At 53.1% G+C, this 12,911-nt stretch overlaps 4 protein-coding genes across 4 annotated transcripts; 3 read left to right on the plus strand and 1 right to left on the minus strand.

Moving 5' to 3' along the window:
• Positions 1-820: 820 nt before the first annotated feature.
• Positions 821-2,624, plus strand: TRAVEDRAFT_48943 (uncharacterized protein; the record flags this gene model as incomplete). The annotated part of the gene is made up of 17 exons (XM_008041207.1): positions 821-939; positions 994-1,072; positions 1,125-1,138; positions 1,198-1,239; positions 1,294-1,350; positions 1,402-1,411; positions 1,481-1,498; positions 1,559-1,584; positions 1,641-1,666; positions 1,719-1,753; positions 1,922-1,933; positions 1,986-2,099; positions 2,154-2,254; positions 2,311-2,357; positions 2,411-2,423; positions 2,473-2,500; positions 2,562-2,624. 17 exons carry the CDS (start codon positions 821-823, stop codon positions 2,622-2,624), a joined length of 804 nt encoding a protein of 267 aa, XP_008039398.1.
• A 1,552-nt stretch (positions 2,625-4,176) lies between these two features.
• On the minus strand, positions 4,177-6,351 carry TRAVEDRAFT_48944 (uncharacterized protein; the record flags this gene model as incomplete). Its single annotated transcript, XM_008041208.1, has 22 exons — positions 4,177-4,254; positions 4,325-4,487; positions 4,551-4,575; positions 4,636-4,693; positions 4,744-4,771; positions 4,830-4,842; positions 4,898-4,944; positions 5,003-5,103; positions 5,164-5,203; positions 5,252-5,267; positions 5,329-5,340; positions 5,401-5,425; positions 5,475-5,509; positions 5,563-5,588; positions 5,645-5,670; positions 5,726-5,743; positions 5,808-5,817; positions 5,881-5,937; positions 5,996-6,037; positions 6,091-6,104; positions 6,163-6,241; positions 6,296-6,351. 22 exons carry the CDS (start codon positions 6,349-6,351, stop codon positions 4,177-4,179), a joined length of 969 nt encoding a protein of 322 aa, XP_008039399.1.
• Positions 6,352-7,847: 1,496 nt separating this feature from the next.
• On the plus strand, positions 7,848-10,393 carry TRAVEDRAFT_65523 (AAA-domain-containing protein). Its single transcript, XM_008041724.1, has 7 exons — positions 7,848-8,241; positions 8,300-8,401; positions 8,456-8,573; positions 8,623-8,770; positions 8,826-9,531; positions 9,585-9,704; positions 9,758-10,393. The coding sequence occupies exons 1-7, from the start codon at positions 7,891-7,893 to the stop codon at positions 10,334-10,336; spliced, it is 2,124 nt and encodes a 707-aa protein (XP_008039915.1). The 5' UTR covers positions 7,848-7,890; the 3' UTR covers positions 10,337-10,393.
• Positions 10,394-10,719: 326 nt separating this feature from the next.
• Positions 10,720-12,479, plus strand: TRAVEDRAFT_126181 (protein phosphatase methylesterase; the record flags this gene model as incomplete). Its single annotated transcript, XM_008041725.1, has 8 exons — positions 10,720-10,866; positions 10,948-11,200; positions 11,250-11,380; positions 11,641-11,746; positions 11,806-11,896; positions 11,955-12,100; positions 12,159-12,319; positions 12,387-12,479. 8 exons carry the CDS (start codon positions 10,720-10,722, stop codon positions 12,477-12,479), a joined length of 1,128 nt encoding a protein of 375 aa, XP_008039916.1.
• Positions 12,480-12,911: the final 432 nt, after the last annotated feature.

Here is a 12,911-nt window from a genome sequence, read left to right on the forward strand (position 1 = left end):
GCTACGACGCTGTTCCGGCCTTCTGCCATCTTCCATCTCCTCCTCGAACCAAACCTTCCTTGGTCCCGATGTGCGAGATATCCCGTACGCGTATACTGAGATTTTTAAAGCATCCCTGTCAGGGATGATACCCCCGAACGTTTGCTACAAATGATATTGGAGTTTTCGTTAAAGCCGCTACCTCCCGGGGCTCGATCTATCCGGAGTCGACTGATGAGATTTCGAGATGCCGGACTGACAGACTTCACAGGATTATTTCCACCGACTTCGATAGGCACCAGCAATGTTCCTGGCAGGAGGCACTCGGACACCTAATCTTGGCCGTCAAGGTTTTCTTGCATCTCGAACGTAGCTCTAATCGAAGATGTATCAGCCTGCGGTACCGGTACGATATGAGTTTATCACAGTCAGGTACGTACGTCGTGCTTCTCCATCTAGTTCTTGCTCATTCTTAGATACAGCGTCAGCTATACCGTGCTATAGCGTGAGTCATGTATCTCAGGAAGCGGTGTACGAATATCTCGCATTATCTCTTCGAAGTTGTTGGCCCCGGTGAGCAGTTCCATCCGATATCATGATGACGTTCCATAAGATGAAGAATCGACCCTCCTGTGTCTCTGGGTGCGAACTCTGACTTCGTCGAACTGTCAGTACACGGGCTTCCTCATACCTCGCGGGAGCGTTCACTCACAGCATGTCCTTTTTCTCCCATCCTCGGTGAGTTGACTCGGATCATCTTTAGCTCTTGATCATGACGGCGCTAATGCAGCGGTATGTAAAGCAGCCTTCTGCGGCAGTGGTGCCCCAGTTCACAATCGCCATGTCTTCACAGCCAGATACAGCCGCGGGTGTCCCAAGCGCACTTCTGCTTCCGCTACAGCTCCTGCCCATGGGACCCAACTACGGCGCTCTTCTTGTGGGCACATTCTTGAGTCTGATGTGCGTAGCTATCGTCTCCGATTGTTTATTTGCCGATACTAATATTCATCTTAGCTTGTATGGCGTAGAACTACACCAAGTGTATAGGTACATCCGTTTATATGGCCGTGACCATGTTTTCCTCAAGTGCTACGTGAGTAGCGGTCGTATATGTTGTTCATGCATCATCTAATGGACGACATCAGGTTGGGTTCCTATTGTAAGCTCCAGAAGTCGCCTAGGCAGCGTGCAGTATGCCACGTACTAAGTTACCGACAGCATTCTCGACACTTTTCATACTACCATCTGCGTACATTCGATGTAAACTTCTTATCACACCGAGTTCACTGTGGCAGCGTACTGACGACTTGACAGTTATTGGTATCTCGTCGTGAACTATTTCGATCCTATCAAGCTCGAAACACCTGTATGGTCAGTGCTATGTCGCGAAATGATAGACTACTTCTGATTCAAAATTTACAGGTCGCTCAATGTAAGTCGCGAGGTTGCACAAGGCTGAGGTTCTTGGCAGGTAGTCGCTGATATCACCGCACGATGGTAGCTGCAGGGGTGCACTATGGTACAACCGTCGACATTCCTGGTGTGTGATTAAGTACTCACATCTAGTCCTTATATCTAGGCAGCGGTGATCGTCACTTGTCAAACGTGAATCTCAATCCACCATAGTTCAAACTGGTACTGGTACTAACGCCGTGCAATAGATTCTATGCGCGACGCGTATACCTACGTCAGTGCCACGATCGTGTTATAGTCTATCCGCCCTTATCCCCATTCCATAGTGGACAGGAGGTTGAGGCCCTTGGTGGCGGTTTTGGTGAGTTTTTGAATGCAAGCCTATTTTTGGTCATTGCATGAAATCATAATCACATATACCAGGGGATTCTGTGTCTTGCAGAGCTAGGTAAGTGCTACCATACGATTCGCGGGGCTTCGCTGATGGAACCTCCCGTCATTCCGCCCGTTCATGTCTGTTGCGTGTCAGGCTGCGGTGCAGGTGAGCGACTACTCATGACGCCGCCTGTCCTGCCTTCTGACTGTAGACTCAGCCTTCACCGCTGAAGGGTCAGCCCCTTGACCTCACATCGATCATGTCTGACCAGTCGCGCTGTTTTCCCGTTAGGTTTATCCTCGGGAACCTCACCACACTCAGACAGCTCACAGTAAACATTGGGTTACTGTCAGCCTTATACATAACATTAACCGCATGCTCGCAGTGGTTACAATCCGCAGGCCTTGGACTTGTCATAACTGTTGATGTTGCGTCAACTTCTGTGCTTACCGCGTCTCTCCACCGGTCCCGAACCGGATTCAAAGGGTGTGTCTAATTCTAGGGGACGATTCTGGCTCAAAGTCTGATACACTCTTCCACAGAACGGACAACATGATCGACGTCCTTATTGCATATGCTCTCTACACTGGTGAGCCTTGGGAGTCTCGAAGGGTAGCGACGCAATTGACTCCGACATTCTAGGTTTCCTTACCAAGTGACGTCTATGTGCTACTTCACATACGCGACCGCTGACTTTAACATAGCTTTGCCGCTATTGCCTGCCTGAGCTTGGTGAGTTTCTCGGACATACATGACCCGCCCAAAGCATTTACTGATATGGCGGCAAACATAGGATCGGGCCGCTCCTGGCAAGATGCTTTTCATCGCGGCTGATACGATATACGCGAAAGGTTAGCACTATGTTCTCCAAAACGCCGCCGCAGAGCATACCCGAGCTCACGCAAATCATCAGTATATATCAATTCCGTTCTAGCTACGTAAGCTACGCACTTGCTCACGCGTCCTTGTGCTTGAACTGAATGCTACCCTTCCAACGAAGAATGAATACACGCCGGACCTCTCTTGGAGGCGATGGCTCATCTTCACAGGAAACGGAACTCTCTGAGCTCTCCAAACGCACGGCTGCTAACGTTGTGAACCCGTGGACGTCGCTTTCGGTGAGTAATTACCCCAAGTTCGTATTCTCAAGACCCGGGCTGATTTATCATTTGAATCGGGGCGTCCGTTGCAACTGTAAATAGGCGGAGACCGTGACTGAACCGTCGACAGTCATTGATATCAAGGTTGACCGTGACATCGGGGGCCAGGTCTGAAATAGGGTGGGCTTTTATTCGTTTATATGTAGGCGGGAGCTGCTTCGACTCTGAGAACACGGTACGACCAAGATTTCCCCCACGATGAAGAGCTTGGGGGAAATTTTGGTCCTGCCGTGTCGTCAGATTCTCCGATATGCTTCCCGCCTTGATTTTCAACTCATACATGGGAATTTCAGGTCACCGGGCGAGCACGGCGTGTATATACGACCAGTAGTCGACACTCAAACATGCTCGGATTTCGGCGCCGTTTCGCAATTCCTATTTCGTTAGGATCCCCCCCCCCACTCACACACACTCTCTCTATAATTTCTCGATCCTCTTCCTCGTTACTTCCATGAAATCCTGTCGTATATATGCCACTCTGAAGATGATCCTGTCCGCCGTTGTTCGGTGTTTAGATCGTATCCATGATTCATTTTCACGTCCACATTTACTTCGTAAAGATCTATGTCCTGACTCGCTAACTACCTGTTGCTATATATGCCTAACGGGCTTTCCTTCCATCCCTGTATGCGATCCTGCTCGAGAATTTATATCTAACGTTGCGTTTGGCGTCTCCCCACTTCGCCTTACCGCTCAGCCTCCTCGCTTTGAGGATACAACCTGTACAAGCTCCTCATATGCATGAACTTGCCGAAAACATAACGCATGTTCAGGCCGTCCGTGTTAAGTCCTACCCGTTGTTTTGGAGCGGAAATATACCCCGAGAGAGCTCTATGTTGAGGCACACGTCGAGTATTTCTCGGACTCCGTGTTCGGGTAATTTATGATACGGACCGAAGTCTGACTTTCAAGGCGGCGGCGGGCTAGGTGCACGCGCTCTGCTAGGGAATCGCACGCTGCTCCGCGGAGAGCATGTTGACGTTTACCGTGTAATCCGTACGACAGGTGATGAGCCTGCCCAAAGGACCTATAATATTTGTGTACCTCCTGCAGGTTCGTTATGTGTCTATCGAACCCGCAGGTTGGGGATGCTGAGACTCTCGCGTTTGGCACACCTTGCGCCGAGCAGCTCACTACCTGGAGGCGAGAAGGGAAGGTGCGTGTATAAGCAAGAGGCGGATAAATATAATGAGAATACATCTGCAGGGGCAGACATTTCGCAGCCTTGTCCAGAATGATTATGCCACCTCAAACCCTCGGCGTCGAGGGCGACGGAAATCCCGCCATCCTCGGAGTGGGCGGGAATGTCGGCGAAGAGAGCGGTGACTGCAAGAAAGTCAGCGAGAACGTTCCTGGCACTAAAACACATATAATGTCGCGAAGAAGTCGGACTGACCTGTATGTACTGTGATACCGGTGGTCGGAACGTGGTCGGGCTGACAATCGTGAACGAGACCGACCCAGCGTAAGGGAGCGCCCTTGTGGCGCGCACGTTGACGAGGGAGCTCGAGAACACGTCTCCTGCGGCGCGTTCAGCGAGGTACTTGCGGGAGTTTAGGCTGCGAAGGTGCGAGAGGCCGGTTGGATGGGGTATCACTGCCTGCGGAGGGAATGAAACTCACGCAGCGAGGAGGGAATTAGCGTACACTAGAAACATAGTAAGGGAAGTTCAGGGAGCAGATGCACAAGACCGAGAAGAGAACGTACATCTCGTAGCCACGATACCAAAGGCAGAGTATACGAGGTTGTTCGGGTTCGCTAGCGACTGATGAACGGGTCAGTAAGAGCAGCAGCACGAGAGCCTAGCGTGCCCACGAAGATGAAGGATAGGAAGTTCACCACGCTGAGGTTGAGAAGGAAGTGAGCTACTATCTCCCATAGTAGAGACGGGAGAAGCGTACCTGGTCAACAAGCCTGTGCCGTTCGCGTCAAGCCTGATTTCTCTGAACAATAGAATGACGCGACGTACCGGTGCTGATCGCATACAAGATCAAGATGTCGACGATGGTGTCTAGCCTGATGTGACAGTGAGAAGCGGCAAGAACCACGGATGATCACGCTGTGCGAGGCGTACCGCTTCATCCCAGTGCTGTTTCGTCTGAGTACAGTGACGAGGACGCTCGTCAGGAGACCGTCCGCAACCACAGCCATGGCAGCCCCGGCAGAGATCATCCACTGAGAGATATACGTATTACTCGTCAGCGACGAAACCCAGAAACGATCCAGACCTCGCACCGTGAACCTCTGGAAGTGCATGAATCGGGGAAATATAAATCTGGGGCAAGATATGAGTTTGAGAACCCGGCATTGAGAAACGACATACGCCTGGGCAGTCGCGGCTGGAAAAAAGACAGTTCGAAGTCAGTGGCCGTCCCGTGAGAAGCATGCCTTCTAGCGTACCAGTAAAGAAACCTGTAGCGCGTTGTGTTCTTGATAAGAGCTAGGAACGGCCCAAGATAAGCCTGAACTTACCAAGCTCCCCGACAAGCAGGACGACCTTCGTACTCGATCAGATGGAGGGATGGGGAGATTGGTGTAAAACTTACTGCTACGAGGACCAAAAGACGGAAGGAAGTCCCGACTGGTGAGGTCAAATCAGCACTGCGGGAAAAACGTAGACAACGCTCTCCGTACTCAAGTAGACCCGTCTCGCGAAGAAACTGCGGGAAAAAAATTAAGGATTGACTTTCCGATTAAGCAAGTTGAGTCCTCTGACCTTTGGCTCAGTATGATCGTAACTCCCTATGCGAACGCTTGAATCATTTAGAGCAGGGAATGCTAACCAAGACAGTCTTACCGAAACTACAGACAAGATCTGAACATTGAAGGGTAAGCCCTGTATAATTATGACACGCGGCAGGCTTTTTGTCTTCACTTACGTTGATAGACCTTGTGCCGATAGAGAGGATTTTGAGTTGGGAACGTGTACGAAATTGAAAGTAAAGTACTGACCAAACTCCGACTGAAAGGGCCTCGGGATGGCCATAACTCGTCACAAGATAGAAATAGCTACAACGCAATGGTGAGTTAAAAGCTGTTGGCGTGTCGCACTGGATATAGTGCTTACCATGCGTGAGCGCTGATCATTACGTGAAAAGTCTCGAGCACTCTGGGAGATGAGGGTAGGTGATATACTCGAGATGCGAAAAAGCCGATACATACGCTAATGCGTACACCTAAGGCAACCCGCGGCATTCATCAATAAGGTCGGATCACCTGCACTAAATAGCGCACCAAGAGACTGTTCGCTGTACAGTCATTCGGGTATGTTCGAAAATATCGGTAGATTTGCAGGATAGTCATCCCATAGAGCCTGTATGTGAAGTATTAGCGCCACGACGCGACAGAGAACATAAAGCTAGCTTACGTGGTCCCGACCAGCGTCCCAATCAGCAAAGCACCAAAGGTCGAATCCATATCCATTTCGAATGTGCTAACGCTATTCGCGAGTGGAGAGCGGATGAAATTATGGCGGAAGTGGAGGGGGCGCCGCAGTGTAAAGTCGTCGTCGCGACATTTATAGAACGAGACGAGAGCGTATATTACCACCACAGTACGTGACATGGCTGTTCCGGATGTCGGCAGTCAGATGGCGAGATCAGGATGGCAAGAATGTCCTCAGCGGTAGATGATCAACATAGCTGTGAGAAGAGCTTCGGAGAAGACACAGGTTGGTAGCGCTAGTTACTTGTTAGTATCAGAGCTGCAGTCGTGACGAAGCGGATATTTCGTACCTTGTCAGGCAACGACAGCCTATCGCCTGGACACTCATCTCGAAAGCATCGCAGTGCATAATCATGAAGTTGGGGGGATCTGTCAAGGTCGCACGCAGTACGGATGTCCAAGGGTGGGGATGGATGTCGTGGTAACGCAGCTAGAATAGCTTTTCATGGGGATGTGGTCTTCCTGTTCAGTAGAATACTTCTGACATGGTATCTGATGCAACCCAGCCAAGCTACCATAGACCTTGGTTATAGGGCCCGGTTTAGAGAGTCCCCGAACGAATATCAGAAGAACCATCGAGGCTATGATAGTCTGCCCGTAGCTTTAGTCGCCTACAGATGATCAATATCAAGAATGTGGTACTGCAGACGCTGGGCCGAAGAAAAAGTAGCGCCGTGAGCGTGGTATTCCCGTTGAGGACTCCGGGAGGATAGATACCTCATTTGAGATCTTGCCATGCCCTTGCTAGATGCTCATTACTCGCCGTATCCTACACCGGGATTTCCCAGGAGCGATGATCTGGTACCGTTGCCATCCGCGTCGTCCTCTTTGGATAGCAGTATAAGATACCCAAAGTTATTTGTCTGCGCACGTCCAAGGTCGATAGCCTCTTCTAAGCGGGGTAGTAGCAGCGTGAACACATGTAGCCTCTGTGTCGCCAAAGTTGCACTCCATTGTTCTGAGCAGCTTGGCGCATTATTCAAATGATTTGTTTGTTATACGTTAGAGTATAATGAGCTGCCGAAGATGAGAAGTGCTATCTTGTCGTGCCAGCGCGGTGGTGGCGAGAGAGAGCCTCAGGGATCCAGAAAGCCCCGGCGAAGCGCCGTTCCTCGTCGTAACGGGATTCCGGACCGCCACCCCGCGCTCCTAAGTATTGGGCCGCTGGGCGTCTCCAACTACGCGAAATTCTTGCAGCTCTGAGCTCAGCTGCAGCCTTCAGCTTCCTGCCGCTTTGACATCCTCAACTCTCTGCCTTCGTCTTATTCGCAAAGTGGGAGAGTATGGAGATATCTGTGCGTATGTTGGTATTGTGCGAGATGTACACACTCACATGTATCTAGGTAGAGCTCGAACGCCCTAAACCGTTCCATGCAAGGTTTATGGTCCACACAAAGACGGAAGATCAACCTCAATTCCACGTCACTTCCAGCGACGGGCACAAACACACCCACCGCGCCACCGAACTACCCTGAGGCTTCTGTAGAAGTACCAGCTGGCGAACTACCCGCCGCTCCGATGCCCTCATCTGCACCACGAACGCCGGCACTTGAGGAGGGTCCAGGGCCGAGTGAAGGCAAGCCCGTCAGTACAAAGCGCAAGCTACGATCCTCTCGGGCACCAGGAGAGGAGGGAAGCAAACGCGCAAAACTATCCGGCAGCATCTCGAAGGACTACGCACCACCGACGACCCGTCTTTCGGACCTTGGGGGCGTGGACCAATGCGTGGAGAAGATGCTCGAGCTCGTCGCAATGCCTCTGTGCCACCCCGAGATCTACCTACATACTGGGGTTCAGCCTCCGAGAGGCGTCCTTCTGCACGGACCACCAGGTTGCGGGAAGACTATGCTTGCCCACGCTATTGCCGGGGTGCGTCCATTCACTATTTGTGTTAAATATGATATCGCATCCTGACGGTGCCCCCCAGGAACTTGGGGTACCATTCATCAACATTTCTGCCCCTTCCGTCGTATCCGGCATGTCGGGCGAGTCAGAAAAGACCCTGCGAGATACGTTCGACGAAGCAAAGGTGCGAAGCTCTGCAAAAACCCTAGCTTACTGCGCTCACCGAACTTCGGCTCAGAGAGTAGCCCCTTGTCTACTTTTCATCGACGAGATCGATGCCATTACACCAAAGCGCGAAAGCGCGCAGCGGGAGATGGAGAGACGAATAGTCGCACAATTTTTGACTTGCATGGATGGTGCGTCACATAGATTCTCTTCCTCGCGCATAAGCTGAGGTTGGTGTAGACATGTCGTGGGAGAAGAACGATAACAAGCCAGTCATAGTCATCGGTGCAACGAATCGGCCAGATTCGTTGGACGCTGCTCTCCGGCGAGCCGGACGGTTCGACCATGAGATCAGCATGGGCGTCCCAGATGAGGAAGCCAGAGCTCAGTATGTGATGTTTCTTCGTAACAAGGTGCAAATTCATTGACGTCCTGCCGTTCAGAATCCTGCGTGTGCAGGCTTCAAAACTTCGCCTAGAAGGTGACTTTGACTACATGGCGCTCGCGAAAGCAACACCTGGATACGTCGGTGCCGACTTGGCCGCCCTGACAGGCGCAGCAGGTATCATCGCTGTCAAGCGTATATTCAAGCAGATCTCCGAGGGCACGCTCGTCCTACCCGACAACGTCGCGCCCGCAGTGGTTTCAGGCGACGGCGATGTCTCCATGGCCATCGATCCTCCTATAGCAGAGTCCGTCATCCCCCAGGCAAGCAGTAGCAAACTGGTACCATTCGCCACATTCGATGCCTCCAGGCAAACCGCCGGCAGCTCTATCATTCACTTCCTCCGGGCACACCCCGACCCGCTTACAGAGGCCCAGCTCGCCCCGTTATGCATCACGTACTCCGATTTCACCCTCGCGCTGCAACACGTCCAGCCCTCCTCAAAACGCGAAGGCTTCGCGACAGTCCCGGACGTGACGTGGGCAGACATCGGCGCGTTGCATGGGACGCGCGAAGAGCTGCACATGGCGATCGTGCAGCCGATCCGGCGACCAGAGCTGTTCAGTGCTGTGGGCATCGTCGCCGCATGCGGTGTGCTGCTTTGGGGTCCGCCTGGATGCGGTAAAACACTACTTGCGAAGGCGGTTGCGAACGAGTCGAGGGCGAACTTTATCAGTGTCAAAGGCCCAGAGTTGTTGAACAAGGTACGCGGGTTGTGCTTCATCTCATAGGACTCCTGCTGAACAACCCATTATAGTACGTCGGCGAGAGTGAGCGCGCGGTGCGCCAAGTATTTTCCAGGGCACGCGCGTCTTCCCCTTGTGTCATCTTCTTCGACGAGCTGGACGCGCTTGTGCCTCGGCGAGATGACAGCATGGTGAGTATTGAAGTTCCATTCCGCTCGAGTTCACATCGCTGAGATGTTTACAGTCCGAATCGTCGGCCCGCGTCGTCAACACGCTCCTCACTGAGCTGGACGGCCTCGACGCCCGCAAGAGCGTATATGTAATCGCAGCGACGAACCGACCAGACATGATCGACCCCGCGATGTGTCGCCCAGGTCGACTCGACAAGCTGCTCTACGTTGATCTGCCGTCCTCCGTCGAGCGCGCAGAGATCATTCGCAAGATGACGCGCACGGTTCCCCTCGGCGACGACAACGCCTCTGCACAAGATGCCATTGATGCGCTCGTGCGTGAGCGGTGCGAGGGGTACAGCGGTGCCGACCTGGCCGCGCTCGTGCGCGAGGCGGGTGTTGCGGCACTGAAACGAGCGTTGGGAGCGTTGGACGAGATGGATGGCTTCGACGGTGTGGGCGCGAGTGGTGCACAGAGCGTTATCGTCTCAATCGCGGACTTTGGGCAGGCGCTGGACAAGGTACAGCCGAGCGTGTCGGTCGCGCAGAGGCGCAAGTACGAGTCATTGCGGTCGAAGTTCGCGGGGCTGCCAGTGCGTGTGGGGCGGGATGAAGAGGCGAAGCGTGTAGAGGAAAAGGCAAGTGTGGCTTGATCTGTCTGTTGCTGTCTATATAAATGTAGCATATATAGCATGTTTCGTTAGACCCCCCACAACTTGCTAGACTCATCATGCCGCGAGCATCCAGTCGGAATGTTTATGGCTTTAGCAAGTACGAAGCGATTCCTCCCGCGCGCAGTGTGTGCGTACTTTAGATAAGATTAGATCGTGGGCAATGCAAGCACGGTGGCGGGGATCCAGATAACTTAGACCTTGACCACGACCTCTCTCTCGCTCAGAAGTACTGCTTGGGGTTCTGCCTATACACGTTGTATCTTAGGACCCTTCTGTTCGTAAACACTCATCTCTCGCAACGCACCCACAATCCGTAACCGGCGCCATCTCCGCCTCAGCCACAACACTACCGCGCCACAACCATGGCCGATCTGTACCGTACAGCACTTCAGGCCCGATTCGCTAAGGCGCCGCAACTGCCACCTCTTCCTGGAGAAGACGAGGAGGAGGATGAGTCGGGAGATTCGATTGGCTCATTGCCGACCGGTATGGGACCACCCGCGGCGTATGTATCTTAGTTGCACCGTCGTCTTATGGAGAGACTTAGCCACCTGTACAGCCCATCCAGGACGCCCCGAGCTGCGCGAAAGCACACGCCCAATCCTGCATTCACGCCTATCTCCGCATCTGGATACTTTGAGCAAGCGATACAAGTCTCCGTACCCCAGTCCGACCTTGACGTGCGGGTGTACTACACCCCGCCGAAGTTCGAGGATGGCACGGTGATAGTGTGCCACCATGGCGCCGGCTACTCGGGGCTGACCTTTGCATGCATGGCGAAAGAGATCACAGACATGAGCAAGGGAGAGTGCGGGGTGCTGTCGTATGACGCGCGCGGGCATGGTGGGTTTGAAATGCACTGTTACTCAGAGCGGTGACTTATGTCTCATAGGAAAGACGAAGCATCTCAGAAGTGAGGGTGGCTCTACCGAGGAGAATCTAGACATAGACGTCTTGACCGCCGACCTCGTGAACCTCGTGCAAGCTGTGTTTACTGATTCACAGGCTGCGCCCTCTCTCCTGGTGAGTTTGTCTCCCAATAAAACTTTGTTAATAGACTGCTATCATTTCCTTCGCATGCAAAGAGCATGTGTGTATCTCTGCGGGGATGGATTAAACCTGTGTCCAACCTTTGGGAACTGATTGCACCCGGAGAGAGGTGTAGAGGATAACTCAGCCTATTGCGTATTCGCCGTTCACGCCGAGGGCCAAGAGAGACATGGCTGCGATCTATCGCCCTAAGTTATGCTACCTCCCTTCAACGAAGTTCTGACATCTTCTAGTTCGTAGGACATAGTCTTGGCGGGTCAGTATGCGTACGTGCCTGTCCGGCACTCCAGCAAAGCCGCTATCGGATTACGGGCGTGGCCGTTGTCGATATCGTGGAAGGTTGGCTTACCTTCGCTACCTATCCTTATTCTAGAGCGATAGCTAATTTTCCCTCGAAGAGTTCACGCTGGAGGCGCTGCCTCTGATGCACAGTCTGCTAAATGCGCGTCCTGAAGGATTTGACAGCCAAGAGCAGGCGATCGAATGGCAGTGAGTGGAATCGTCATCGTTGACCACGTCATGGCGCTTGTCTCACACTCCCCACCAGCGTAAAGACTAACACGATCCACAATCCGGCCTCGGCGAGGGTGTCCGTACCCGGTATCATCGTTCCGGCACCAGAAGGATCACCTCCCAGCACGCCCGCTTACCTTTGGCGAACGCCGCTCCGATCTACGGCACCCTACTGGACCAGTATGTCAATGGTATCCGGCAGTGCTCTGAAGCCCGTTAAATTCCCAAATTTATATAGGTTGGTTCACCGGCCTGTCTAGCAAGTTTCTGTCGGCGCGGACCGCTCGCCTGCTTATCCTCGCAGGTACCGAGCGCCTGGACAGGGAGCTCATGATTGGGCAAATGCAGGGAAAGTTCCAACTGGTCGTGATTCCCGGGGTCGGCCATATGGTCCACGAGGTGCGTCGCTGCAATATACATCCGCGCGTCCGCACACCACGGACGCTGACTCCGTTGTGCCTCACAGGACGATCCGACACGGATGGCAGAAGTCCTGGTAGAATTCTGGCGACGAAACGAGCGGGTGGTCGTTGGCGTCAAGAAGGTCGGGGAGCTGTAGTCTGCTGTAGTCCAGACTCCCGCAGCAAGGTGTAAGGTTGAAAGTTACAACAGCGGTACCGTCTCTTGTCCTGTATTCTAGACCAAGATGAATCTCTGTTGATGAATGGCATCAATCAAGGCTTTTCGGCGCTGTGCCCCAGTCTGCTCCAGGCGCACATGGGAGCCCCCCGGACTTGATGTTCACGCCTTCCCGGGCCTTCTGATGACGACCCCGCCTTCTCCGGCGAACTCTGGGGACCCTGAAATTGCGAATCGCGCGCCGCGGACTGATGAAGCACCGCTTGAGAAGCCCGTATAATTGACGCAAATTGACAGCTCCCCTGAACATAGCATGTACAAACACCCCAAACTCTCCCACCCGCGTGCCTCCCGCGCGCACACCCACATCCTCCGCTCCTTCCTGCCATTCGCGGTTCGGCCGTGCTTGGGG

This window comes from Trametes versicolor (assembly GCF_000271585.1).
Source record: "Trametes versicolor FP-101664 SS1 unplaced genomic scaffold TRAVEscaffold_7, whole genome shotgun sequence".
Taxonomy (NCBI): domain Eukaryota; kingdom Fungi; phylum Basidiomycota; class Agaricomycetes; order Polyporales; family Polyporaceae; genus Trametes; species Trametes versicolor.